The 27,971-nt window shown below is 33.8% G+C and overlaps 1 protein-coding gene across 2 annotated transcripts in view; it reads left to right on the top strand.

Annotated features, from left to right (window-relative positions):
- The window catches only part of NCAM2 (neural cell adhesion molecule 2), a 286,227-nt gene that overhangs the window by 204,563 nt on the left and 53,693 nt on the right, over positions 1 to 27,971 (top strand). The window contains exons 10-13 of one of the 2 annotated variants that reach the window (XM_057396480.1): positions 9,435 to 9,622; positions 10,822 to 10,918; positions 18,391 to 18,564; positions 18,694 to 18,807. In XM_057396480.1, the coding sequence (XP_057252463.1) occupies positions 9,435 to 9,622; positions 10,822 to 10,918; positions 18,391 to 18,564; positions 18,694 to 18,707 (473 nt within the window). In that variant the 3' untranslated portion in view covers positions 18,708 to 18,807. Of the gene's footprint in view, positions 1 to 9,434; positions 9,623 to 10,821; positions 10,919 to 18,390; positions 18,565 to 18,693; positions 18,808 to 27,971 lie in introns of those variants that run through there. The other variant, XM_057396479.1, reaches the window with a different exon arrangement.

Here is a 27,971-nt window from a genome sequence, read left to right as displayed (position 1 = left end):
AGAAATTTGTTCTTCATTTCCAATATGGCTTGAGTGGGCCTGTTTGAGATTCAGACTCTGGACAGAAAATGTCTTTCCAGTGGGAGGACAGATGTTGGAATAGGATCTGTGACACAGAAAGATAAGCAGCAGTTGGAAACTGCTGAGTGATTTCCTAAGGAGTTCTTAAAGTTGCTTTAGTATATACAGTTGCATGTTCCATCTTTTTGACAGGTAATGCATTATGACACAGGAAATAAATCTGCAAGGAAAATGAGAAATGGACAAAGTTGTAATTGGATGTTAGGAATGGAGAGATTTCCCAACCCATGAGACCTAAAAAATAAATATACTATTAATAGCTTTACATAGCTACTCTTCAAAAAATAGACCTATGAAAGGATTTGAAACTTTGCAAAATATTATTACTCTTTTGAGAACATACTAATGTACTCTGCTCGTATCCTAAGGTTCACTGGTGCACTGATAACTATCTTTATATGTATATAAATTAAAGAAAATATTTTGCTAGATAAAAATGCAAGTTAGTGAAGTTTCTGTAAAATTTATATAAAATCCCATCCTATTCTACACACTAATATGAAGTATTTTATAGATTGTATAATATATATAATACATGTAACATATAACATTTGTATATATTATAAGGTTTTATGGTTGTTATGCCTTGAAATCAAATATTAATAATTTTTGTATTGAGGGGAGTATAGACCACATTTTATAAAACATGGGTGACTGGAGTTTATGAATTTATTAACAGCACAGAATTCTTACTAAAGGACATAATAAAATCCTTGATACCTTATTATAGTCTTAAGACACATTTCAAAGTGAGTGTTTTAGAACAGTTGCTAAGAATTTTAAAGTGACATATTCTCATTATGTTATTGCAGACCTAATCTTGAATATGTGTGGAGACAATCAGATATAGTGTTTGAGAAAATATAATAGCATATTGTTTAGACACACTTCTTAATGCAACATAAAACTTTCTAGAGTTCAGAAATCTTCTGAGAAGAAAAATTTTAAAACATAGATATTATATCATCACTGTAATGACTATTTTTACTGTATAACGAAATAAATTGCATTAATTATTGTATTATAATGCAGCAGAAATATTTGGGGTGTGATGCAATATTCTGATTAGTGAGTCAGAGGATTTTTTTTTCTTCCCTTGGAAATAATTTTGCCCTGGTGTATGAACTGCAGGCATAGCCTTTTTGTCTTGCTTAGGAAAGAAAACACTTGTCTAATGATGAAAACTTCTGTTTTTTTTTAAATAGCAGCCCCAAGAGGAAATGTCTTCTTTGCAGCCTCATCTCTCATCAGCCTAGTGTCTGTCATAAACTTTTCTGCAAAGACTCTATTAGTACCTCATTATCACCATTTCCATACAATGCTGTGTTGTCATCAGTGCTAACAGTTCTTTTTCAGTTTTGAGAAGAATATTTTCTGGCATGGCTGCCTCTTTGTGTAATAACTAGTGAGCAGTTTTAGCAGAATTTTTATTATTTTTCGTAATATTCCAGTATAAGCCTCAATAACTGTTTTAAAATTAAAACAGAAATAAATAAGCGAGACATTATTTTTTTGTATTGTTCCATATCTCCTAGATAGGACTAATCAATGCACCTATGCCATTCTGTAAGTTAATAAAAAATCTACAACAGTTCTCTTTTTATACTTCAAAATATTTGAAAGTTTTTGTAGTCAGGAGAGGAGCACACTCCCATCACATCCTTAAATGTCAGTGCAGTTAAACAATCCTAATGGAGGCACAGAGTGCTCTGGTGTCACTGTCTCATTCTTTTACTTAGTGACCCCTATCAGACATAAACCAACAGTAGGATTGCAGAGACTTTCTGTACCTTATCCTTGTTCTCTGTTAGGGTTGCTCTTGATGATAAGAGCAGTTCTTTCGGAGAGGAAGAGATTATTGGGTTTGATACCAAATAGGCCCAGTTAACCCTACCTTTTATCTGAAGTAAATGCTAGGCAGACAGGAATTATAGGGAACCCAGAGGCATTTGTAAGGCTTTCTTCCTACAAAGTCATCTTCACGGACAGTTATGTTTAGTTTTCCTAATATTAAGTATATAAAAAAAAAAACATGAAAAAAATGTATCATTAAAAGTATTTATTCATGGATTTCATTAACTGTGAAATTTGATTATACATATGAAGTGTAGCGTCTGTTGGATAATAATAGTTACTATTCCTACTCATAATAACTAACTGATATAGAAGTTACTGTGCGATGGCATATATGACATATACTAGGTATTGGCAATAAAGATGTGTCTTTAGTGATAAAAACCATGATAAAAATACATAGTAGATGAAGCAGGACATACTTTAAGATGAGGTTTTCCGAAGAACACAAGGAAGCTAAATGTACAAATCCAGGTGAATTATCACTTGATTTGTACATGTAACAGTATCAGTCTATTTTCAAAGTTGGAGATTTCCTATGCATATATTTTCATTTCTATATGGCATTTTTGTATTTTTAGCTGAGATGTAATTATTTTGAAAAATATATGTTAGGATTATAAAGGAATCTTAGAACGCATAATACAGACCTGACTAAAAGAAGAAAAATTCTTATGAGAGAACACATTATTTATTGGGTTCCACAAATTATTCACTGCTTTGATTAGTATTAGGAAATGAAAAGAATATTATTTTTACATCATTCTTCATAGTATTATGCCGTTAGGATTCACTGATGGTATTAATAAATTGGAAAGGATTTAAACAAGCCAGTAACGGCAAGCAGTCTGTGATCCTTGAAAGTGGTTCTCTACTTGCCCTGACAGTTATATCTTCATTTTGTTCAAAGTATTTGCAGCACTTATTTTGTACTCCTAGGTGCACATTATTGTGCAAGATGCTGATCTCTCTGATTGCTCTCTATCACCAAGTACAAATTCCTTTAGAGAATGCTTCTGTTACTGGAGAAAACATATTAAGCCATATTCTTTGGAAGTCTGCTTTTCTGTATCCTACCTGGGAAACATCCTAACTTGCAGTCTTAGATAACTGTAATTACCAGTTTTCATATCACTCTGTTTCAGTTAAAACTCCCCAGTTTCATTATTGATAACGCACAATGGTCCAAAAAATGCCTACTTCCACACTGTACACAAAGACTAGTGTTTTGGAATATAATCAACTATGATAAATGTGTTACATTCAGTAATATGGTGCATTTTTTCCTACCACAGAGAATATTTCTTAGAAAGCAATTTCTAAAAAAACACATTTTAATAATTTTAAAATGTCTTAACAAAAATGAATTTTTCTTACCTCTGGTTTTCATGCAAACCTGAATTTTTAAGTTATGTTTCTTACTAGTTAAGTGCCAACATTCAGCTGGTACTTTTGATGGAACCAAAAAAAAATTGTATATAGCCTGTGCAACATTGTCTTTACCTGTAAAGAAACCTGTGCAGTGTTCATTATGCTACTGCATTGCTCATCAGAGAAAGATTTTTTTTTTCCCTACCACAATTTGAAATGAACCTCATTGCTGTTAAAATATTGAACTTTTTTCCTGAGTTAATTAATCTTCTGACTTTTCATTTTGTTTTATGTTAGTTAGCTGTATTGCAGTTGCACTGCAGTTAAGGCAGATGCCTTGGATTCATGCTGTTTGATTTTACATCTTTACAAAAATAAACAGCATGATTTAAAAGCAGGTTGAACAAGCAGAGCTACTAATTCCATTTAACTTGAAGGAAGCAAGGCTTTGAATCAGTGGAAATACTACTACTGCGCGCAGGATGTCACAAGCATAACAAATGTCACAAATGTTGCAGCTACCTGCTGCTATCATAAACTGTAATAAATGAAGACAGTTCATACTTTGGATTTGATTTCTGTTGAAAGAAATCAGTTTAGCAACATACCATCACTAGTCACAGAATCACAGGATGGTGAGATTGGAAGTGATTGCCTCTTGTCCTGTCACTGGACACAACTGAAAAGAGCCTGGCTCCATCTTTTCACCTACTCTTCAGCTATTAATCATGAGAGCCCAGCCCTAACTTTAACAGACAGGAAACAAAACTGATAAACACAATCATATGGCCTAAGAAAGAGACAAATGACAGGAAAAGCAATCAAGAGAAACAAAACGTTGAAATATTCTGGAAAATTATGCATGTTTTCTATTACAATACTAATGGGTTTAGTGAAATTTCTGTCAAATTTATAGGTTAAAATGAGAAAGCAAACACAGAAAAGGTCAGTCTTCAGCATCATGAAATGCACGTGATAATTTTGACATGTCTTTGGAGCTCATGAATGTCACTTGTAAGAGTTCCAATTTTCGTTTGGTTACTTGTGCATTTGCATAGAAGAAAATTTGGTATGCCATTGCTGTAAATTAAAGGGGATAAGAACGTTGAATTCTGGTCAAAAGATGAGGTTTATTGCACAAAGTCACTTTGCAAAAAACATTTAATCAAAACTCACTGTACTGAGGCAGAGATGAATGCATATGTCTTTTTCTGACGTCACAACAGCAAATGTGGCAAAGTGGCTAAAATGATACTTTGTTCATCTGTATAATAAATCTACCTACTTTTTAGGGCAAGAGAGTGTAAAAATACTTTTAGAATAGAAATTCCACCATAAAAACTTTTGTCAAGTTCATGACTTGTTAAAATGCGATAGTCATGTTAGGAATTTCTCTAAATTTTTACCTAATAGAGCTCTATACGGCATGTTTTTATTGACCTTACAATGAGCTTAATGTCATTTAAAGTAGATCTTTAATAGCATGTTGGCTATTTTTCTTTTAATAGAAGAATGCAATTTGGAATATATACAATATTTAGCTTTTATTCTGTTTTTCTTCTGATTATTTACTCATACTATTAATAGGTGTGTATGCCTCAGCATCCTTTCTTACTGACATAATTTTGCACATATGCAATTCTGAAAAATAAAGATACAAAAAAAGGCAAGAAAGAATTTTCTGATGTTTCCTTGAAGATGGTTCTAAGTTTTGAGTTGGTCTTACAGGCTAAAAATGTTAAATGTTTAAATTGATAATTGATGTGTAAATTTTAAACTGATTTTTGTACTTCCAAAATTCAGCAGAATTTTGCAAGTCATTGTTAAGTGTTATACAGTGATGACCTGTGAGTGAAAAAAATCAACATAGCCTTTGTCCTGTACCTCCAAGACAGATCCAGCAGAGCACAAGCAATACACCTAAGAGTTATGAAGAAAATCATCAGGTGGTATGATAAGTGTGATTCTGAAATTTTGAAATTTGAACAAAATACCTTAAATTGAGATTTATAATCTCAACACTTTTTTTTTCCTCAATTAACTTCCCTTAACTGCAGAATACTTGGCATTACTTAAAGTTTAGGTTGAAAGAGAGACCTCAGTATATTTAGAGTAAACCTGAGACATGTAGTTTTGGTTGTAGTTATCTGAGGCCAGGTCCCTCACACCACAGAGCCTGCCTCTGAGCTACAGTTATTGAACACATTGGAAGAAGCACAGGGCTAATGTAAAGAGGGAAATACCTGGTGAGTTTGAGTACACTGTACTGGAGATCTGAGGGATATAAGTTACAGGTATATTAGGGGTGCAGCATGCTGGAAATCGAGTTGGATATACAGGGTAATTTAAACAATTCCATTTGGTTTTTTAGTCTGTTCCTTAATGTTTCTTAGAGATTTTTTTTGTTGTTGTTTTCTGGATAGCACTGTGTGTAAAAACCATAGATTCATAGAATGGTTAAGGTTGGAAAGGACCTTAACATTATCTGGTTCCAAACTCCCTGCCTGGAGAGTTTCTTCTACTTTATCTCCAAGAAAAAGCTATTCATCCCAAAACATAAAATATTAACTACTGCAAAACAGGTATGGGGGGAAAATATACCAGAGAAAGATGGATGGCTCTTAACTAAATTGTGGCAGACTTACAAAAAATTAAGGTACTTTTACAGCATTGATGGCAAGGAAAGTACTAAATTTGGTAGATGAAGTGGTTTATTAAAGTCCTTGATGATAGGAAGCTTATGCCGGTATTAACTTTCTAAGAGAGAGCCTTCCAATAATATGCTATACGAAAAGCCCCAGCATCTTAGACCTGGCAGTCTAAGACCTATGTTTTCATTGTGTGAACCAGGAAAACAAAATTATTTGAGGAAAAAATAGCCAAAAGTTTGAAAACCTGCATCCTTAAATTAAGAAGTGCAAATCTGATTCTGTACACTAGGGTTTTTTTCATAGTTGTCTGGACACATGTGCTGAATCAGGTAATTTGCCATATCCACTTTTGTGTATAATGTCAAACATACCCCAGAGGCAGATCGTTGAAGTTCTTAATTGAATTAACTTCTGGATGAGACTGATGATGTATTAGCCTGTTTTAGAATCACTGTTCTCAGATATTATACCTAACAAGGATATCTAAATGCTAAAGACAGATTTCAGGCCAGAGTTTACTTCTCTTTCATAGTCTTCTTATGCAGGTTATCCAGAACTACTTCTAATTGGAGTTCTGACCTGTCAGTTTCTTTCTTGTTTGGGAAAACAAACAGCTTGAGTTTAGCTGGTACTGGTGCCATAATATTAACTACTCTAAAATGCCATAGTAAAGTTATAATTGCTTACAGAATCCTACTCTGATAGAATAGTTTTATTTTGTTTTGTACCTTTATGATGTTGTCTTTGTTCCTTCTAGGCATCTTTTTCATTTGGATTGCCTCATGTGTCCAAAAATAATAACCTTTCACAGTTTAAGCTTATAGCAGTACTTACAAGCTTTACCTTATTCTGGGCTGAATAAAAAGAAGCATGACCAGCAGGTCACAGGAGGTGATTCTTCCCCTTTACTCACCTTTTGTGAGATGCCAGCTGGAATACCATGTCCAGCTCTGCAGTCCCCAGCACAAGAAAGACATGGACCTGTTAGAGCAGGTCCAGAGGAGGGCCACAGAGATGATCAGAGGCCTCGAATATCTCTCCCATGAAGAAAGACTGAGAGGTTTTGGGTTGTTCAGCCTGGAGAAGGCTCCGGGGAGACCTTACAGGAGCCTTCCAATACCTAGAGGGGGCCTATAAAGAAAGCTGGAGAGGGGCTTTTTACAAGGGTGATAGGACCAGGGGTAGTGGCTTTAAACTGAAAGAGGGTAGTTTTATACTAGATATTAGAAAGAAATTATTTACTGTGAGGGTGCTGAGGCACTGAAACAGGTTGCCCAGAGAAGTTGTGGTTGCCCCATCCCTGGAAGCATTCAAGGCCAGGCTGGATGGGGCTTTGAGCAGCCTAGTCAATTGGAAGGTGTCCCTGCCCACTGGATGATCTTTAAGGACCCTTCCAACCCAACCCACTCTATGATTCTATGATTTATTGTGTGCCTATACTAACTAATATGAACAGTAACTTTGGTACTTTCCTGAAGGTTTTCAGGTTTTTTAGTAGAGTGCCATGAGGTTCAGATACAATAAATGTCATCAGATTGCATTTTTTAAAACACTGGATTGTATTCAATCTTCTAATTCTGTATATAACTATTTAAAAGTCCAGTATGTTGTCTTAACTGGTAGAACACTGTGTGCAAAAGCTTAAAAAGAACAGTTCATTTACACCCTGGATTGATTTTTCTTTTTTTTTTTTGATCAGGCATAAATTAACCCTGAGTTATCTAGAAGATAAGCAGAGCATATTTTTTATTTTTTAATGGTTTTAACCTTTTTTACTGATCTTGATGGGAGCTTTTTTTCTCATTTCATACTGTAAATATATTCTGTTTAAGTATCCTTAACATATATTAATATATTACAAGGTCCATCTTCTCATTTCTACTTGGTTATACTTCATTTTCAGTTGCTAGACTTTCTCAATAAATGTTCTGTTTATTAATTTAGTCATTTCTTAGATATTCTAGAGAACTGGAGGAATCAGATTTGTAGACGTAGAAAATAGTCAACCTTGTGTTTTCAAAGCCTTAGCTTTAAGGTTGGTTATTTTTTCATACCCATACATATTGTGTGTTTCTGTAGTTATACTAACAGTAATTCTGTAACCACTTAAGCATAATATACTACAGCTAGTGATGAAAAGCATGCAAGAAAATGCAAAATTCTGCAGAAAAAAAATAAAAAGGTGTTTTAAACCATTCCCAATGCTAAACTTTACTGCATAGTCAAACGTGCTCAGTTCTGGTCTCTGATACACCTACTAGTAATTTTCTACCCAAAAATATTTCAAGAAGATTAGAATAGAATTTTCAGACACACATATAAAAATATTTAGGAACTATTTATGGAAAAAAAAATATAAATAGATGCATTTTAAATATTGAAAGAGATACCATGACACCAGCTGTAATTGATAATTCTGTTTTGGTATTGAAGTGCTAGAGAGTTTCCCTGACTTGCAGTAATGTAAGGAATATTTTCTTAATACTTCTTAAATACAATACAAGTGGGATTAAAATTAAAAAAAAAAAAAAATTTGCAAATATTGAATAGACTAAAAATGTGGTTTACCCAGGACACAAATAGAAGAACAGGGAAAGTTCTACTGCCTCTCATTTTCTAGAGACCGTTAAACTGCTCCTGCACCTTAGAGAAAGAGTGATTAAAAGAGATACTTCTTTTCCTGGTGGCATTGTGATCTGAAAGTCATAGTTAGTTTGCATGCCAGCAATTTCCTCTGTGTCATACTCAGTGTTTGGAGTTAATATTAACATAGCCATTTATAGGCAGGTTTTTAAGGAAGACGCACCATGTTTTTATTTGTCTGTAGCTTTCTGATTTCATAAGAAAGTGGTGTAAAGATTATCCTAAGTACTGATACACATAGTACTTTTTTTCTGACATACATAGAATATATTGCAACATTTTAGGTATTCTGTTATTTATTTTCTTCTAGGTTTATTCACACAACTAAACATCTCTCTTCAGAAACATTTCATAAACTGTAAGAGTTCCAGTGAGAAGGGGTTGAAGCTCTTACACATCTGTGAAAATTTGGAGACTGAGTGTAATTTCTCCATAGCAAAAGAAGAAACTATAAAATCAGCAAATTAACAAATTATAAATTTCAGAGATCACCTCCCTTTGTGATACAGTATCTGGCTGAAGAGCTCCTCATCTTCAGGAATAAACATTCTTTGTAATTTCTGAGATAATGTCTTTCTAAATGCTAAATACCTGCTAAATATAATTAGCAGGTATTCTCTTCCTGAGAATTTCAGCTGAAGGGGTTTCAGGAGAGGAGAATGCTAACAAAATAAAGGCTTAAGAAACTCAAGATTGAATACAGATGTTTTCATGGTGCATAATAAACTGACAAAGCAATCAGTTGAAATTTTAATGTGAACATGCATGCTTGGATAAAGGTATATAGTTTGTTTTACTAAAACACTTAATGTATTCATGTATTACTTTTTCCAGATGCTCCAACATTTGTGTCAAATCAAACTATGTATTACTCTTGGGAAGGTAATCCCATCAATATAAGCTGTGAGGTGCTAGCAAATCCGTCTGCCTCAGTTCAGTGGAGAAGAGGAAAATCAGTTTTACCGGTAAAAAACACAACACATCTGAAGACCTACAGTACAGGAAGAAAGCTGATTCTAGAGGTAAGGCTTAAAAGGGAAATGTGAAATGTAACTGTAAAAGGGAAACGTGGTGACATGTATATACAAAGTCCTTTGTATCCTTATGTGACTTCAGCCAAGAACAAAGCAGAAGGGTAAAGTGGTAAGGAACTGCAATTGGCTGTAACAGCTGTTTCTTCATGGAGGCATTGGAAAAATAAACTAAGCTGCTGTTATCTTAAAGGTACCTGTAAGAACAAAACATGAGAAAGGTAGAAGACAGAGACTGCATCTTAATTATCAATTTACTTTATTGACTTGGCTAAATTTGGAATGAAATTAGTGTATAGCAAACCATGGTCCTTAATTAATTCACAACAGAGTGTAACTGGTGTCTCCAGCCCCAGTCTCACCTGTTACAGGGATGACATACTGTCTTCCTACACAGACGTGGAAGACGTTAGTTTTCTTCATTTCTGTCTAGTTTCAGGCTTATGTCTGAGCGTAAGCTTCTCAGTTGCCATGGGAAAAAAAAGGCTGAGAAGCTATAAAGCTAAGCTGACTGGGGGACCTACTTCAGATCCCAAGCAAGAGGTTTACAGTGCACTGAAAAAAGAAAACCCAACTTTTTTTTCCTAAAGTCCAAGCAAGTAACCTTGATTCTCTAGTAGAGGATATATATTCTAAGAAATATAGTCTTACTCTTGTTTGAAGGTCATCTTTAGGGTTTTGTTTAACCCTATGTTGTTAAGTAAAGCTTAACAACATAAAATATGCTTCACAGTCTGTGGCTCTCCCATTCTACTGTCACCTGAAGTGTTGGTCAGGTAAGCTAGATTCCAGTGAGGCATTACCTCCCTATGATATCCATGATTTATTCTGTTGTAAATCCTTAACTCAACTGAATTTACAGTTGAGCCACATCCTGTTACACCTACTTTCTCCACACACACCACCTCCCCCCCTCCAATATCTGGTGTATTGTGAATCCTGCAAACAATAAAAAGTAAATTATTATTCTTGCAGCAGCTATAGGAATCGACAATTTTCAGACCTTTAGTTGCTTATTTAGTAAAAATATCAGTTTGTGCAAATAGCATATGTAAAAAAAATCTGTTTATTAGATTTTTTTTGTTTAAAATTATAAAGTTGAGCTATGTCCCCATTTTTCATTCTGATTTTTTTTTTAACTTTGATATTTAATTAGAAACCAATATTTACAAACCATATTCATTTTAAAGATTGCTCCCACATCTGACAGTGATTTTGGACGGTATAATTGTACAGCCACAAACAGAATAGGAACAAGATATCAAGAGTATACACTTGGTCAAGCTGGTAAGTTTAAAGTTGTTCCCTTTTCTTTAAGTATTTTTTTATATTTTAATCAAAATTAAGTTCAGAGCCACTTTTCTCTGTTTATTTTATTTCAATGGAATGTTGGCAGTTAATTTTAATTCTCTGAAAGTTGAGTTGCAGTATAAAGTAAAATAAACCATTTCCCTCTGAATATGAGTCTTCTTTGGTTTTAATTGTAAGGCCTTCTGATATGGGAAAAAATAAATTAGTAACTTTTTTCCTTTGCCCTTACTACATCCTACATTTATAACTGTATTTTCATTACTTCACTGGAGAGATATGGTTTGCAGGCAGTAAAAATAAGAAAGAATTTGGAAAGTCTTTTTTTCCTTTTTCTCCTTGATATTTTCTTGATAAACTAAGGATGTCAAAAGACTCAAGTTCTTCTGTCTTCATTTGCACTCTTAGTTATTTAAAAGCACAGTTTGACCCAGAATGCTAGGTTTAAATTTAAGTTCTGACATATTCTACAACCGACTGTTACAGAATTTCTGAATATTTTTAGGTCCATCTGTAGTTGTTTAGGGAAATATAAAAATATGATTGTATGTTTGTTCTTTGACAGAAATAATTGTTCACTGAGAGCAAACAAGAGTTTCTTAGTATTCTTTTCAGGTATATTTTCTTGTGGAATGGACTAATGCTTGTTGAGCAAGCTTTGAGGTCTCCCAACATTTGTATCTACATAGACAAGGCAAATTGTTCCAGTTTTAATGACATCTATGGAGTAATAATGCAGTTTGTAGTACCAAAGGTACAGCCATACTGAAAGGTATACACCCCTTGTGATGTGTTGTTACAGACTTATTTTCATCATGTAACTTTCAGGTCATACCATACTGCCAGATTGGCTGATACTTATTGATGGGGACAGATAGAAACGAAGTCTTGTACATTAAAATAAAAAAAAAAAAAAGGAACTTGTATATTTTTTATGATCTTCAGTGTTTCAGCTGTAACTTTTGATTATTTTTTTTTTTTAAATAATAAAATAATCTCTTTTGAGCCCTGCTAGGAGGACTTCTGGGGGTACTTTGCTGAAATGTACACATCCAGTCATACAGAGGCTTTCTTACTCAGCCTGGTGTTTTAATTTTTACAGTTTTCCTCAATAGGTTGATTATTTTCTTTTCCTTTGTCAGGAGTTATAAAGAATAGTTGTTTATTAAGAAATTTCTTAGTTGTGCACAGCATGTAAAATTTTTCTCATTGCCTCTAAAGGATGGATTACTAGCACACACTTTTACCATGTATATTATACTACTTTTTTGTCTTTGAATAGTGATCAAAAGTGCTGAGCTTCCTATCATAGGAAAATGTGGAGTTTTATTGACAGAACAGATTTCTATGTGCTACGATTTTACATTATCCAGAAGACCCATTCCCCTTAATTTTAGAACTTTTGGAGGATATTATCTGTATTGTTGATCTTTTGATAGCTACATGTGACTAATGAGAAATATATTAGGTTTTTCTCTTGTATGTAACCATCCCTAGCCCCAGCTAAGTCCTAATTTCATATAATACAGTCTTTACTTTCTATTTTACAAATCTCTCACCAATATAAGGAACCACATAGTTTTAGTTATACCTAGAATAATTTTATTTTTTGAAAAGAAATTCCAAAAGTGAACAGTTTATAGAATCTTCAGTCATGTTCATGATTGTTTAACTGGTTGATCCCATTTATTTCAGTGGAATTACTTGAACAATTGAGTTTCCATAACGGAGCTAAAATTACGACTCATCAGTACTAATGAGCAGCTCATCAGTACTACATGTGACATTAAATATGAAAAATGAATACTCTCTGTGATGTTCAAAATTGACGTAGTAATTGAAATGCTCTAAATTTTAAGGAAAAAGAACTAATTTCTATTCCATTATTAATTTCTATTCTGTCTGTAATTAAGAAATCTCAAGACGTGAAGGAAGTTAGCATTGATTTGAACAGGTAAACTACATCTATTATGTATATATTACTTCTGTCATCATTGAATTTAGGAAGTAGATTTAGCTCTCTAAAAAATCTCAGGGCATGATTATATAAATATTTGTGGCTGGCATACAATATGCAGAATTATATTAAATTCATCAAACATTAGGACTGTACATAACCCTCTGCTTTTAGTCAGTTACATCTGTTTCTCTTCAGTAGCATGCTGTCTCTTTAGGACAACACGTGCATCTGTAAATTCAACAGCAGCCCTGGTTCTGCCTGTCCTGCTGGGCTAGGTGCTACACTTGTCTCTGGAGTATCATCTCTAGGATTTGTTATGTGTGAAGCTTCACTGGAAGGGAAAAGCAGTATAAGTACAGTGTGAAATCTGCCATAATAATTTCTCAGTTTCTTAGTCTGGAAGACAGAAGACTTGCCACTACAATTCAGTGTTAAAATCAGGATAGGAATGGGAAGGAAAAACTCCACTTGCACCTCTCTGGTGTCTTCCTTCTCAGGGCAGAAAAAATGAGAAAATGGAACAGTAATGCCAATGAAAACAGAGAAACTCAGGTTATGGGTTTTGCTGTGCACTGTCTTTTCATAAAACTGTATGTATTTACAAGAGCATCTCAGCACATACTGTATCTGATAATATTTCTCTTAGAGTTGCAAAACAATGTCCGAGAATATTGCAGTGCAGGGTACTCCATGATGACTATTCTAATAATTAATTTTAATAAAAAGTATTTTTCATTATTAATTAGAAAAGAACACAATATTTTGGTTATGTATTGTACTTCAGCATATTCTCACATGAGAGCCCTGGAAATTCAAGAAAGAGCAAATAACTCCATGCAAGCCGTATTTTTTTTTTTTTTTTTTTTTTGGTTTTTAATACAACTATAACAGAAATGTTATCGATGCAGTTTTCAAACAGCTTACTATTTTCTACTATTGCAATGGTGCAACATTTTTTTTGTTCTTCAGAAAGCTTGATGAATGCTTAAAAAAAAAGTATTGGAATTATGAAAAGGTCAGTCAGGGTATATTTAGTGAGTATGTGATGAATAAAGAATTACGGGAAGTTATTATGAAAAGCATGAGCTATATATAGACATTCTATATAATGATGTGAAATGAGTATGTATCCTTAACATTGTAGTGTAGAATTTGTGTGGGGCTAGGGGTGTCAGGCTCCATTATGCTAGGCACTACTTACAGGAGTGTAATGCATGTTTCAGCATTCTGAAAGGTTTACATTATTAGCATTTGCATCTAAATAGACTTTTTTAAAAATAAAAACCTACAAATAACGAATGTAGTTCACTGCTACAAGTTTTGCACTTAAGCTGGAATAAACTGGAAATGAAAAGCAACCAGGGAGATGGAGGATAAAGCCACCACAATAATTACAGATATAAAATGTCAAATGCAGCTTTCTTTCCAGTTTTACTACCTTTGTTGCTTCACTTTGGTAGATTAGGAAGCCCTAATGAATTAAAACCCATAAAAATTTTTCGTACATTTCAATACAGACAGATCTCCTTCTGGCTTTGACTGTAAGTACTAATGCCGGGGCATAGCATGCTTTCACAATGGTTCTGTCAGGAAAAATAAATACTAGTTCTAGCTTGGAGACAGTATTAAGCAAAGTCTGCTGGTAGGATAAATTTTACAAATAATTATCATTTTACTGAATAGTTTCCTTAAAATTCTGCAGGAATGATGTGTTGCGTTGTGTTTTGTTCCATTTTTCTGCTTTGCCAGTTTTCAGCAGAATCAAACTACCTCTTTTTTTTAATTTATTACTAGTTAAAATGTAATCGTACTGTCACAATGCCATTATCTTTATTTCTGTTGCCCTTCTTAAAATATTATACTTACCAACAATAGAAAAAGTTTTCTTTCAGAATTTAAACGTGATTTGCAACCATACCATGTTGTATGGAAAGAAAACTATAGCTCTTCACTCAAATTAGCCAGACCTACTGGATCAGCCTGAATTCCAAACACTTTAAACCTTTCAAAACAATTGAAGAATTGCAGCCTGTCTAAGGTTTCACACTGAAAGGTGCTGGCCTTTACTGGTAAATGCTGAGAAACTTCTGTGATTTTTTAAAAGTTTAATCACCTTTTAATCACCTGACTTGTGATGATGAGCTCTTGAAAATACCATATGGTTGACATCCTCCTTTTTTCATTGCTTAAGCATTTAAATTGCTTTATAACTAACATGTAGAATGTGAAAAGAACCAGTCTTCTTCATTTCTTGCCACTGCAAATTTATTACTTCACATCACAACCACAACTTTTAGAAGCCTTCTTAGGCTCTGTTTTTTATCTGTGACAGGCTTAGGCTTTGGCAGGCCAGGTGAGCTTGGCTGATTATCCCAATGGCTTTCAGAGCCTAAGGTGAGCACAGATGTTCCTAGATTTGCCCAGCTGTAGCTTAGTCATAGTTTATGTGAAATATCAGTATGCAGAGAGATGGTATTAAGTAGCAAAATATTTTTCCTTTCTGTTATTTTAAATGTTTTTTTAGAGATAAACTTGACTCTTCAAGTAAATATTTGTTTTAAATATTAATGTTTATTTTGCACATAGCAGTGTACAGCTGGACTGAATCCAGAGATCCTTAAATATAAATCCCAATTCACTTCTATGTCTCATAGCCTTACTCATCTTAGATTTTGCTTACCCCTTCTTGTATTCTGGGATAGCAAAGGGGTTAAAAGTTCAGATAAATAGTCTGATTCATCTTTTTTACCTCAGTCTTTCTTCAGTCTTTGCATGTAGAATATACTTTCATTTTTAATGAAGGTTGAAATTCTGATCTTATAATATCATGCCTGGAACTGCACTCAGTACAGATTAAGTGTTAACAGGATCAACTGCTGGCAGAAACTGTATTAATAGGCAGTGAACATAGTTTAACAAATAGCTATGAGCCTAACCTGTAGAATTAATATTGAAATTTTTCTCAATTGTAAGGAAGTATAAGCATGTACTATTTCACAGACATTTTTGACTCCAAAGGTCTAGTCTGTAGCCCCATCTCTTTCCCTGCCCTGCTCCGGATACTACTTACGTTCAGCATTTAGACATAGTTACTTTTATTCAATATCTATATGCCAGATATACAGAGACAGGAAAAGCTGCAAAACTGCGCTAGGAGCATATTGACATGACATAGGAAACAAAAGCTAATTGGAAGATGAATCTCTGACCCCACGACCTACTCTCACATTATCACTTCCTTTTCTCCATTTACACCAGGACTGCTAAATTCTCAGAAGGAAAATTCTCTTCCATAAAACTATCAGGAAAAATAGCTTGAAAAGAAAATCCCGAGAATGGTGGTCATTTATTGAATGAGTTGGGTAATTGTAGTACTAGATTTGAAAGAGTACTTGCATATCAGCAGTAGGAAACATAAGGTTCTTCTTGAAGAATGTCTTCTTCCCTATGCCGTGTTTATTACAGTTAATCTCACGCAAATATAAAGATGCATGGAAAAGTGATCTCCTTAACATTATGAAAGTCAAGAACAAATTGTATGTAAATAACACACTTCTGTGTGTTACCAAATATTTATTCAGCCTTAAACAAAACCTGTTCTTTCATATTGAAATCTTTTAACGGATATGCAGTTAAATCCAAAGAGCATTTATCTTCAGTACTGCTGAACTATATTAATCTTCCCAAGTGACTGGTATCCACTTCATTCATACAGTGATATACTTCTTCACTTCGTCTATCCTGGATTGCTTTTGCTGGCATTCTTATGTTCTGTTTTTCCCACCTCTGTCAGAACAGTAATTTGAGCTAGGGAGAGAAAGAATGGTGCTTAAGATACTGTGGCTATCAGGGAAAAAGAATAACATTTCTCTCAGCTATAATGAGAACCTGCAGGAAAGGAGTCACAGGCTGGTTCTAATCCTCATTCTCTTCTGATTTGGGGATCAGTGCTTACGCAGCAAGCAACTCATAACTGTTTCTTCAACATTCTATATCCTGATGAAACGAATGTTTCCTGGAATAAGATAGGATTGGAGGGTTTGTACCCCTCAAGCAGAGATTTGCATTCTACTCAAAACTTTAATATCATGGATTGATATAGTTGGGTCTTTTAAGTAAATAATACCAAAATTATTCATCCATGTAAATAAATCTATGCTGGTTTTAACCCAATAAGCACCAAGCACTAGAAGTGTCAGGAGACCTGTGTTCAGAAATGCTGACTATAAGAGGTATGATATTAGCATTAATACACTCTGACAACTGGAAAAAATTAGGTGCCTGATATTAAAAGGTTATACAGATCAGCCCCTTCAGAGTAGCTTTGGAAGGTGCCCTTTTCCTGAGAATTTGTGGCTGAATATGTCCTGTAATCCATTCTTAAATATTTTATTAACATTTTTTGGCTCATTTTCATTCACGTACAATACTGGGTGAAGCTCATGTTGATTCTCTGTTTATTCTCAACTCTCTGACAGCCCTTGAATAAAGACCACATTTCATGTAAATAGTTCAGTGCCCACTAACCAACTGATAGTCTTTGGCTCAAATTCTTACATGTCCTTATAAAAATATCTTCCATACCATGCAGACAAAAGTAATGCCAAACCTGTAAGTAGGTATGAAACAAAATTATCAGGTATATCAGAAAATAAATTATTCATGGTGTTTCAGATCCCTGGTATTCTGTCCGCAGAACTAAAATTCTTCCTAGTATTTTAAATTGTTTGTAGTTATTACACTTTAAAATGTAGCACAATTAGAAAAGTTAGTCTCTAGTCTTCTATGTGTTAGTTTGGTCTTACATTGTAAAAGTAACATGATGTTTCTCTTTTCAAAGATGTACAGATCCCAAGGTTATTTCTGTGCTTTTGTTTCGTATTTAGCATCTCAACACCTACAGGCACCTGCTTTATTTCATAGTTCTTTTCTATTTTGAAAGATAATGTACTTGCTTTTGATTTCAGAGAAAATGTTTCTTTCAACCTAGTCTTCTGAAAAAAAAAGGGATTCATGTTTTCAGCTATATTTCAGAGTTTCATAAAAATTGCTAAATTATTTGTACATTTTTGTCTTAATCTTATTTAGAAGAATTCAGACTCTGAATGATCTTTTAAGCCATAACTGTTCCTCTTGCTAAATTGGATTTAAAGTTTGTTATTCTCTTTCACGTAATTGTACAGTAAACAAATGAATCTCTTACATTGCCCTACGATGAAATTAGCTGTTAAAAAAGATTGTATTATAAAAGAAAGGCAGAAATTGAAAGTGGTTTTGCATAATTTTATCATACAAGAAAATAGATGCGGTTTTCTTACAGCTCTCTCTTAGAAAGCTTAAGCTGTTTATCTAAGGTAAACATTATTACAGCATATTGTAGATTTATTTTTTCACATTTTAAGATGCTAAGGAAACTTTTGGGGGTAAATTATCAACTGTTTAGGTCTGTCTAGTTGCTGCTGATTATTAAATAATGTTTGTAATTTTTTAGATGTGCCATCAAATCCTTCTGGAGTACGAGTTTTAGAGTTGTCACAAACTACTGCCAAAGTTTTGTTCAATAAGCCAGATTCACATGGAGGTGTGCCCATTCATCATTACCAAGTGGATGTAAAAGAGGTAGCCTCAGATACCTGGAAAATAGTTCGCTCCCATGGAGTTCAAAGTAAGTGCACAAGAAATAAATGCAAGTACATGCTGAGGTGGGATGTTTACATAGAGCAATGTTAACATAATACATTCAACAGATCCTCGTTTCATTACATCCATATTTACCCTTCAATTTTTTTAACAGGCACTGCAAGTTAAAGCAGCCCCAACCATCTTCTGATTTATACAGCAGGAAGTGAATGATAGTTTTGCAGCTATCAGCACAGTGATGGGAGAAAAAAATGTAGTATAGCATATGATCTAATGTGTGTTATTTCTTTGCCTTTTGCATCCCATAACCCACACACAAAAATGCTCTACTAAGCAGACCATGTTCCAAATCATGGAAGCATTTTAAAGAAAAATTAATGAACATGTAGTTAACATATATTCAAAGAAAGACTTCGTATCTTCTGTTTTTCTTAACCAAACACAGAAACTGTGTGTATAAATGTAATACTGTAAATCATAGTAGCATTAATTTTAGTCCAGTAAGCTAGTTTTTCTTTCAGTACTAGAAGATCTAAAGACAGTATGTTTCCTCCAGTTGCAGGGCATACACATTAATGAACATTAGTCTACCTCTTCCCTTTTTTTCATGTTACGTTTCAGATCAAGTTTGACACTTTTTTCTCATAGCTGCTTCCTTCAGCAAATGGGCAATAACTTTCTCTGATGGGAACTACACTATACCAAATACAAAAACTGGAGTGACCAGTCTGAGTAATAGGGTGCAGTGTACTCAAATGAGGCCAAGCCCGGTAACTATGGAGTGCAATCATATGGATGCATAATTTAAATGTGAAGCCAGAACAAAAAAAAAAAAAAAAAAGTTCTATGTTAACTTTGTAGAAAAGTGTATTTGCGTTGCTTCCCATAAAGCTTTATTTTCTATTATTTCTATTAGTGTGAAGTTTATGAAAAGATTAATTGATTACATTAGGGAAAGATGTATAACTTGACAGACTCTTGTTATTAGAGTTGCCTGTAGCTTCCTGTGAAAGTTCACATTGATTTTGAAACATTCTTTCAGTGTTACATGGCCTTAAGTGGTAAACAGCTAATTTTGAAGGTTTCTGTATAACATGATTTGATCTTTTTGGAACTTTTGGAACAGTACAATAACTGTTTGAATTGTAATTTATTCTAAAAAACAGAGTAGAATGGCAGGTACAGAAACCTGCAATCATCATGAAGAAAATACCACTGTGAAGTAGATTGTGGGTATTTAGGATCTCTGCTGCTGTTCCTAATAAAAGTGAATATACAGCTTCTTTGAGAAAAAGTCTCTAAATGCTGCCATGTTGTTTCCCTGTGTCTTCCTTTTTCCAATTTGCCTTTTTGTAATTTATTCTCCTTTCTCACTTGGAAGTTTTCAGGGGGTTTGCCTTCTTTCAACCACATATTTTCCTCTTCATTTCATTGTCCCCCCAGTTGTACTGAGAATTTTGCTGAGAAAACAAAATAGGTCACACCGGTTTTGAACATCTTAAAGGTACCTCTGAATAGAATGTATTACCAAAGACTACTCTGAGTGATGACAAAACCTAGTAAATATGAAAACAACCTGAAAAGTCATCTTGGTCTACATCCAGCTATACTTAGTAATAGTTAAATATTGGGAAGATAAACTTTGCTGAGAGGACATTGGACAGTATTAAAAATTAATGATACATCCATATTTAATTAATGATGTTTTCTAAAATTTCTATTCATATACCCCTGTTTAGAAAGACTGAGATTGTCTATCTTTTGTTTCTCTTAATTTATCTCTGAACTGCTTTAGAAATCAAAAAGTATTTCAGAATTTCAAATATTTGCTAAGAAGGAACCATCTTGATTTTGTAAATGTTGATGCTACACTGTGTAATTTGATAGAGAAATCAAAAGGGACCCAGCCGCATTTATTGGAAGTTCTTGCAGATATTCTGTAATGAGTTAAAAGCTTGTTCTATTTGTGAGGTACTTTAGGGCCAAATCAGAAAAATAAGATGTGCTACCAGAACACATACTGAACATCCCAGAACAAAGTCTTTGCAGTTGAAGATGTCAAAAAACACTCCTAGTGACCATTATTAAAACAAAAATACTGCTAAGTGTAGCTGGAATATTTCTGAAAAAAAAACCAGTCTTTGCTTGTTTCCAGCAAGTTTTCTGAAACATCTGATTAATCTCTCCATTTATGTTTTAGCCTACTTAGAGTGTCAGGGTAGGGTAACATTGAGATATCCTCTTCTAACTCCCTACTTTCAGTTCGTAAAGAAAAATTTAGAGGCTTTTCTTAGTGGAAGGCTCTTCATTTTTCTTTAGGCTTTTTGAGACATTTAGGATACTTTTAAGTCTTTTGAATTATAATAGAAATTGCATGTTTTTCAGACAGTTTCTCATCTTACTTTGGTAACTAAGAACCACTTCCCCTGTGTGCCTCAACATCTTCTCAGCTGAGTGAGGAGGATGTTAGGCTACACACAGTCAGTATTCTGTATTATGATTTGTAGTTGGGTCATCATAATTTCCACACTTGGTCAATATTCCTTAATGGAAACAAAATCACTTCTTTTTCATCTGTTCACATTTTAGGGGCAAGTTTATGGCTAAGATTCAAAGGTAAATGCTGTTTACACAGGGACAGTTAATTGCTTGCACATCTCAAGTAATGATGCATACATAATGCATGAGTCATAATTTTTTCCCCAGCAGCCAAAGATAAACTATGCTGAAATTTCACAGGATGTCCTTTTATCAGACTGATTTAACTTGAAAGTGCTAAAACAGCACTGCAGCCCTTTCTTGCCATTCTTCAGTGTAGGTAATATGCAAGTTCTGAAACCATCTTTTGAAAGAAAGAGAGAGAAAAACCTACATGCAGGAGAAACTTATGCCTAGAAGACTGTTAGCCTTCCAGTACAGGGTCTGTGAAAGCTAAACCGCATCTTCCAATCCCTCTCTACTATGAGCAGAAGGAATAGTGTAATTGTCTTCATAAAATTTATGAAAACTGTATTCCTCAATGAAACAAATGTGGAAATGTCTGTACGGAAGTTAGTTTGTAACTAAAGTGATAACAAAAGATTAATAGATGTTTCAAAAAGTTTTTTAAAAGAAATTTCTTCTGAGGCTACTAAGTCATTAATTTTCTTGTTATTATGACCCTATAATTATGTCTAATAACTATAAGTAGAATCATAATTTTCTGGGTTTTTCTATGCAAAATATACAATAGATGCTTACAAAAATTGTTAGGCATACTTATGTAAGCAATAGTCCAGTAAATATAGATAAGTTTAATCAGAACAAATAAGCTGTATGAAATAGATTCAGTGCAAATCTATTCAATCAGCCTGCAGTTCACTTCATCTAGGAAGAACGCTGATTTCTTCAAAGAATCCCTCAAAACAGTGGTTTTTGACTCTAACTGTATTAGTTTGAACTGTTTTCAGGTCAAATTAAGGAGAAAATTCCAGTTTTGGAGCTCTAGCCAGGAATACCTGTTTCCTTATTCCCTCCCCATTATCTTTGATAATGAAGAAAATATTGTTTGAAAGTCTGCGGATTGCAGCTGTTGAAGGAGAAGGAGCTGTTGATTGTTGAAGGAGCAATCAATAAATCTGATACACCAACTTCAGCCTATAAAAGTCATAATCATTACTGTCATAGTTCACCAAGAGTTCAATGAGCTAAAGGTAGCCAGATTTTTTTCTCCACTTGTTAGGTACTCTTCTAAACATGAGAATTGTTTTGTTGAAGGATAGCTGCACTTTACAGTCACGGTGCAGCGGAGCTCCCTGTGGGCCAGTGTCCTGAGGGAAGGTGGGTGGGTAGGGACAGTCAGGGCTAACAGTGCTCTCAGGACCCAGATGTTTATAACCCTGTCAGTAGTGTGAAGAAGACCATTGATCTTGAAGTAACAGAAGCGCAGATAATACAGGCAAGGTTCATTCCCTAAGGAGCATTTTCATCCTTTCAGCAAGACAGCTGGTAAATCCCTGAGTGTGAGATGTTGCCCATGCACCATGAAGAAGGGGGTAACAATCAGTGAAGCGCATTTGCCATGCTTTTCTCTATAGACACAAGGAAACCAGCATGAAGGCCTAAGATACCTGTGCTGGGAAAAATTGACTTACCACAATCTTCTGTGTGATTTTATTAAAAAAAAAAAAAAAAAAAGGAGAGGTTTCCTGTTCCATTTCTGAGTAATCAGCAAAGACCTCATAAGAAAAAGCCTGCATTATTAAAAGCCTGTGAGATTCACTGGTATAACTCTAATAGTGAAGCAATTGAGTTCTTGTTTTGTCTTAATAGAATTATAAACATTGGTAATTCTGGTTCAGAGGCAGCAAATAATGCATTCATACTGAAAAGGATAATAAAAAGGACTTAGTTTATACACAAACCTAAACCACTGTGAAGGTGTACTTGAAATCCCAAAAAAAAAACATGCTCTGAAAACTTCTGTATGTCTTAAACAGGAATACAAAAAACTTTATTTCAAATCAGTCAACAAAAAAAAAAAAACAAACACAACACACCAGACAAATCAAAATGTATGGGCTTTTTTAGTGTCTTTAAGTTTTGGTTTTTTTTCAGGAGATGTTCTGTTGAGTTTCAAGTCTTTTGACCGAATTATTCCTGGACTTAGTTCAACATTTGTAGGACATTAACATAAAATTTTTTTTTACAATGGAAATATTTCCAAAAGCATGGGGTATTTCTAAAAAAAAACAACCAACCAAACAAACAAACAAAAAACCCCAGAAAATTAATGTAAGACATACTTTTCTGAATGTTTGCGTTTTGAAGCTTAATGGTCAAGTATGTTTTCTCTTTTGACATTTGAGATTTTTCTTTGGGTGGCAGAAAGCAGAAGCTTTATGAAATTACATGCCAAATATATGATTAATTATTGAATGCATTACTTGTAAATGTATTTCATGCAGTAATATCAAGACACATCAGAGATGCTTTATCGACATATGCTTTTTTATTGAATATTCTATGGAAGGAGACAATAATGTTCAAAGTCATATGGCAGCATAATCAGGCTGTGTATGGAAAACAGTTAAATCTTTATTTAACGTGTTTTTACAACTTTCCATTATAATGAAAAATGAAAAGATGCAAAATATTAAAACCTAAGAAATGTTGAAATATTCACTCTTTGTACAAGACAAGGAAATCCACTGATTGGTGGACAAGTAGCATTTAGCTGCATATCTGAAAAATAAGTATAACAAACAAAAATAATTCTTTTTTTTTTAAGAAAAAACATACTAAGGAAGTGTGTACAGCATCTTAATCTTATGCAAACTGAAGACCACGATGTTTATGATTTTAGTTTTAGCTATGAACATGTTCTCAAACTTTAACCACTACTGCTTGTATTTGATTTCAGCATAACTTTTTGCTATCTCTCCGGTTCTTGACAATTTGGATATCAAATCTGAAAGAAGTACTTATTTGTAATTTCGCATTCAAATCTCAGCAGGTTCAGTTCTTTTTCATCTAAGTGCATTAATTTTCATGTGCTTCATGAAATCATAGAATAATTCTGAAAGAAAGGGACCATCTGCTCCAGACCCCTGCAGGTTACAGCAGGGCCAGCTTCAAAGCTTTCCTGGGGCTTTGTCTTGAGTTTTGAATATCTCTATACATGGAAATTTTGTATTAAGTGGCTTGTTTGTGAAATAAGGGGATTTTTAAAGAAGGTCCTGTCTGTACTATATTTTCATATGCGTTTAAATCTTATAGTAGAGTAGTATTATATTTGAGAAATTATTTTCTGTTACCCAAGATACGTTTTTAAACTGCTGTGCTCTGTTATGCCTGGTACTGATACTCTTTTTAATACACATGTCCTTAAAGGGAGTTATGTACATGCCAGTGTACATAATAGATACATGGGTTAGAATTCACATGTACTACATCTTAGGTTATAGGTTTTGTACTTCCTGCTTGTTTTGTACTGAAGCATGATAGTATGTACCCATTGATTACTAAAACACCCAGTGTAACAATACTTCACCATAAAACTGGGAATTTTAAGATGGATTCTTGAGAGATATGAACCCCATATAATTTATACGTGAAGTCTCAGAGATTTTTGTACATGTTAAATGATGCCATAAGTAATTCAGAACATGTTTCTGAGTTCTGAATTCAGCGTCAGCATCTGATTCTCCATTTAGCAGTCTGGTAGGCAGGCAGTTTGAGGCCTCTATCCAGCTTAATCTTCGCTGTAAAAGTCTCATGTCGATCGAAAAGTTCGACTATAAATAAATGCCTTAAACTAAATTACATGGATGGATTAGAGAACCTAGAAAGCGAGAAGAAGCGTAAAGGGAAAGCTAGGTTTAAATATTTCAGGGTTTTATGCAGACCTAAACCATCAGGAGAATGAAGTGTACTTTTCACAGTCAAAGGTGAAAAAAATGTCATGAGTAGTGAAGAAAACCCAGACAATTTACTTCACAGCATGAGTTCATATCTAAAAGCAGCTGAGTGTTATGCAGATATAAGCATTGTCAATATACAAGATTACTCTTCTTTTCAATAGCTTGTAATTCTGTGTTTGCAGTTGCGTTTAGTCAAACAGTCAAAGCTCACTGCAAAATGTGATTTATGTTCTTGTGGTGTTTATTTTAAAGACACAGACTTGAAAAGCTGTAAGAATAAGTGCAAGATACTTCAATTGCAAGAAATATGTAATAAATATTTTAATAAGCAATTAAATGGAAAATCAGTTATTCCAAATATATTTCTCCTAGTATTCCTCTGTTCTATTAAGTCCTGGCTAATCCCTAATTGGGCCTTTTCAGTCTTTTTAAGATGGCATGCTCTCAAGCAAATTTGCAGCTAACATGCTGATCTGGCTTGTAAAGGTAAATCTCATTAAGTAAAGAATGATGCAATGCAATATTGGATAAGAATAAGTGATAAATGAGATTCATGGTGAAGCTGCAAACTTTGCCTTTCAAATCTGCCTTTGTATTCATTTCCATTTATTTTTCATTGCCAATCTGCTTACAAGAGGTAAAGTGCATTTATGTTTATATGCATTTATATGCGTATATAAATTTATGCTGCAATTACTGATACAAAACAGAAGAGTATTCCTCGGGAAGAGAGTATTCTCCAGGTATTTTCAAGGTCATTGAATGACAGAGTAATTATGGATGGAGTTTTCCTTTTGCCACATACAATAATGAGGACTAGCACAGCCCTATTTATATTACATTTCACTATATCATTAAACAAATTTCCTTTTCAACTCTTTTCTCTCTACTCTTTTCTTTCTCCATTAACAAGAAATATAGTGTGCAACAATAGGATGAGGATGAAAAAAATATTAATTAAAATTATCTTTGCATATAGGATGGAAAAAAACAGTTGTTGAAATCATCATTCATGTCCATCTTGATGTCTTTGCTTTTTCACAGTAGTGAATGACTTAGAAGACATTTTGGATCATGCTCTAGTCTCTTTGCTTGTCACTATGAGGATGGCCTCTTTGATGAGAGCAGTCACCAGGAGTTGGTTTATTCTTCCCTCAAATGGTAGTGGTTAGGTTTTTGCCAGCCCCTGCATTTCATAACAGAGCAAGTAGAGTCTTTTTCTCACACTTTGAGTGCTCCAGAGCTGAAAATTGCATGGATTGCAGGAGCAAAGGATAGAAGTACTGTGTCATAACCTCCTTCCTAGGTAGCTCCAAGACTGCAGCAACATGCCTTGGTTATGGGAAAATTAGTGTTAATGAGAGCTTCCATTTTAAAAGATCTGTTGAGTAATAATATACCATTCAAGAGTATAGGAGACTACTTTTGTTGGCATTCAGACTAAGTGGTTTGTTTGGAGCATAAAATCGACCAGGTAAAATAAGTAGCTTAGAAAAGAGAAAATAATGTATTTAATTTCTAATAATGAATTCAGTTGTATGCTATAGTACATAATTCTCTGTATATAGGTAAAAGGGAGAAAAAGACAAGTAGGTATAAATATATTCTGTTTATTACTGTTAGTCCACAGAATTACAATAAAATTCAAAGTCTTGAAATTTTAAATAGCAGTCTTAACTGAGATGCAGCGCTTGCTAACATATATTAATTTGCCTAATATATCTCTATTAATTTGCCAACTAGCTCTACTTCCCTGAGCACAGTATTAGGAATTTTTGTTCCTTTGTGCTCTGCAGTTATACAGAGTTTATCATATGCAGGTTTAGCATTAAGAATGCCTGAAGTCTTGGTGTCTTGGAACTTTGTAAGAGTACTGATAAATTTGTAGTAATGAATAAAGGGTAATAAATTTTCTTAGGTACTTTGGGTCTATCTGGTTGTGAAAGGCCATCACTTAGTTGTATCTGTAACATGGTGCAGTTTAGTAATACTGTAAGAAAACTAGATAATTGCATGATGGGTAAGAAAACTTGGACTTCAAAGGCATTTTCTTTAAAGTTTTCTCTTGCCTCTGTGTGTGTGTGTGTGTAATAAAAAGATATTTGAACCAGTAATCAGTTACTAGTTTAGTATAATGGAAGTTGTTTAATTTATTATAAAATAAATGTCCACAAACACACACAATCCTATGCACAAAAGAAGATTGCAAAAAGTAAATACTTAAAAGCTTGTTCTAAAATAATGTATTATTTATTATTTAATAAATAAAATAACGGTTTACTGTGTATCTTGAGGATGCCTGACATTTTAAAGATTAGGTTATTATAAGAGCATTTGGTTTTGAAATGTCTTTAAACTCTGTGGTTTTAAAGCCTAGTTAGAAGGTTTCTGTATGGAAAAGAACACCAGTAAGTTGAAATTAGTAGTGATACCTCACATATCCTAGGAATTTTGGCAGTTTTTTAAATATGGAAGATTGCTTTTGTTTAAAGTGCACTAAAAAGATTAACATTAAAAAAAGCACCACTTTTAACGAGAATAAGAACCAAAATATGTCTACCACAGTTAGATCCTAGCTGCACATAATTATTACAGGACAAGAGGATAATCAGTACAGATAGCAGAATTTGTTCATTAAATATGTTATTGTCAAATTGGTATAACAAAATAATTGAAGAAGATATGATAATATGGGCTCTTTTATCAATGGAATTACAAATATCTTTTGTTAGCCTTTAGCCTAAAATATTACAGACAATTAATAATTTTTCATTTTTCTTAACATTAGTATGTGTAAATAAATTACTTGATACGTAGTGCATTCAAGTATGTTTTATTTTAAATAAAGCTATGTGAACAGTTTACTGGCGCAGTGATCCGTCTCAGTAAATTACTTTTGTTCCAGGAATATTTCTTCTAGGATTTTTTTTTTTTTCTGGTTTGGTTTTTTGTTTGTTTGTTTTTTTTGTTAATACTGTGTGCTATTCTGTGATTTAGATTAAATACATGTCCTTTTTAAATAAATAAATTA

Source organism: Pezoporus wallicus, unplaced genomic scaffold, assembly GCF_028554395.1.
Source record: "Pezoporus wallicus isolate ANWC-B61680 ecotype Strahan unplaced genomic scaffold, APGP_CSIRO_Pwel_v1 contig_6483, whole genome shotgun sequence".
In the NCBI taxonomy this organism is placed as follows: domain Eukaryota; kingdom Metazoa; phylum Chordata; class Aves; order Psittaciformes; family Psittacidae; genus Pezoporus; species Pezoporus wallicus.
The sequence above is the reverse complement of the archived record's forward strand: the minus strand, read 5'-3'. Positions and strand labels throughout refer to the sequence as shown.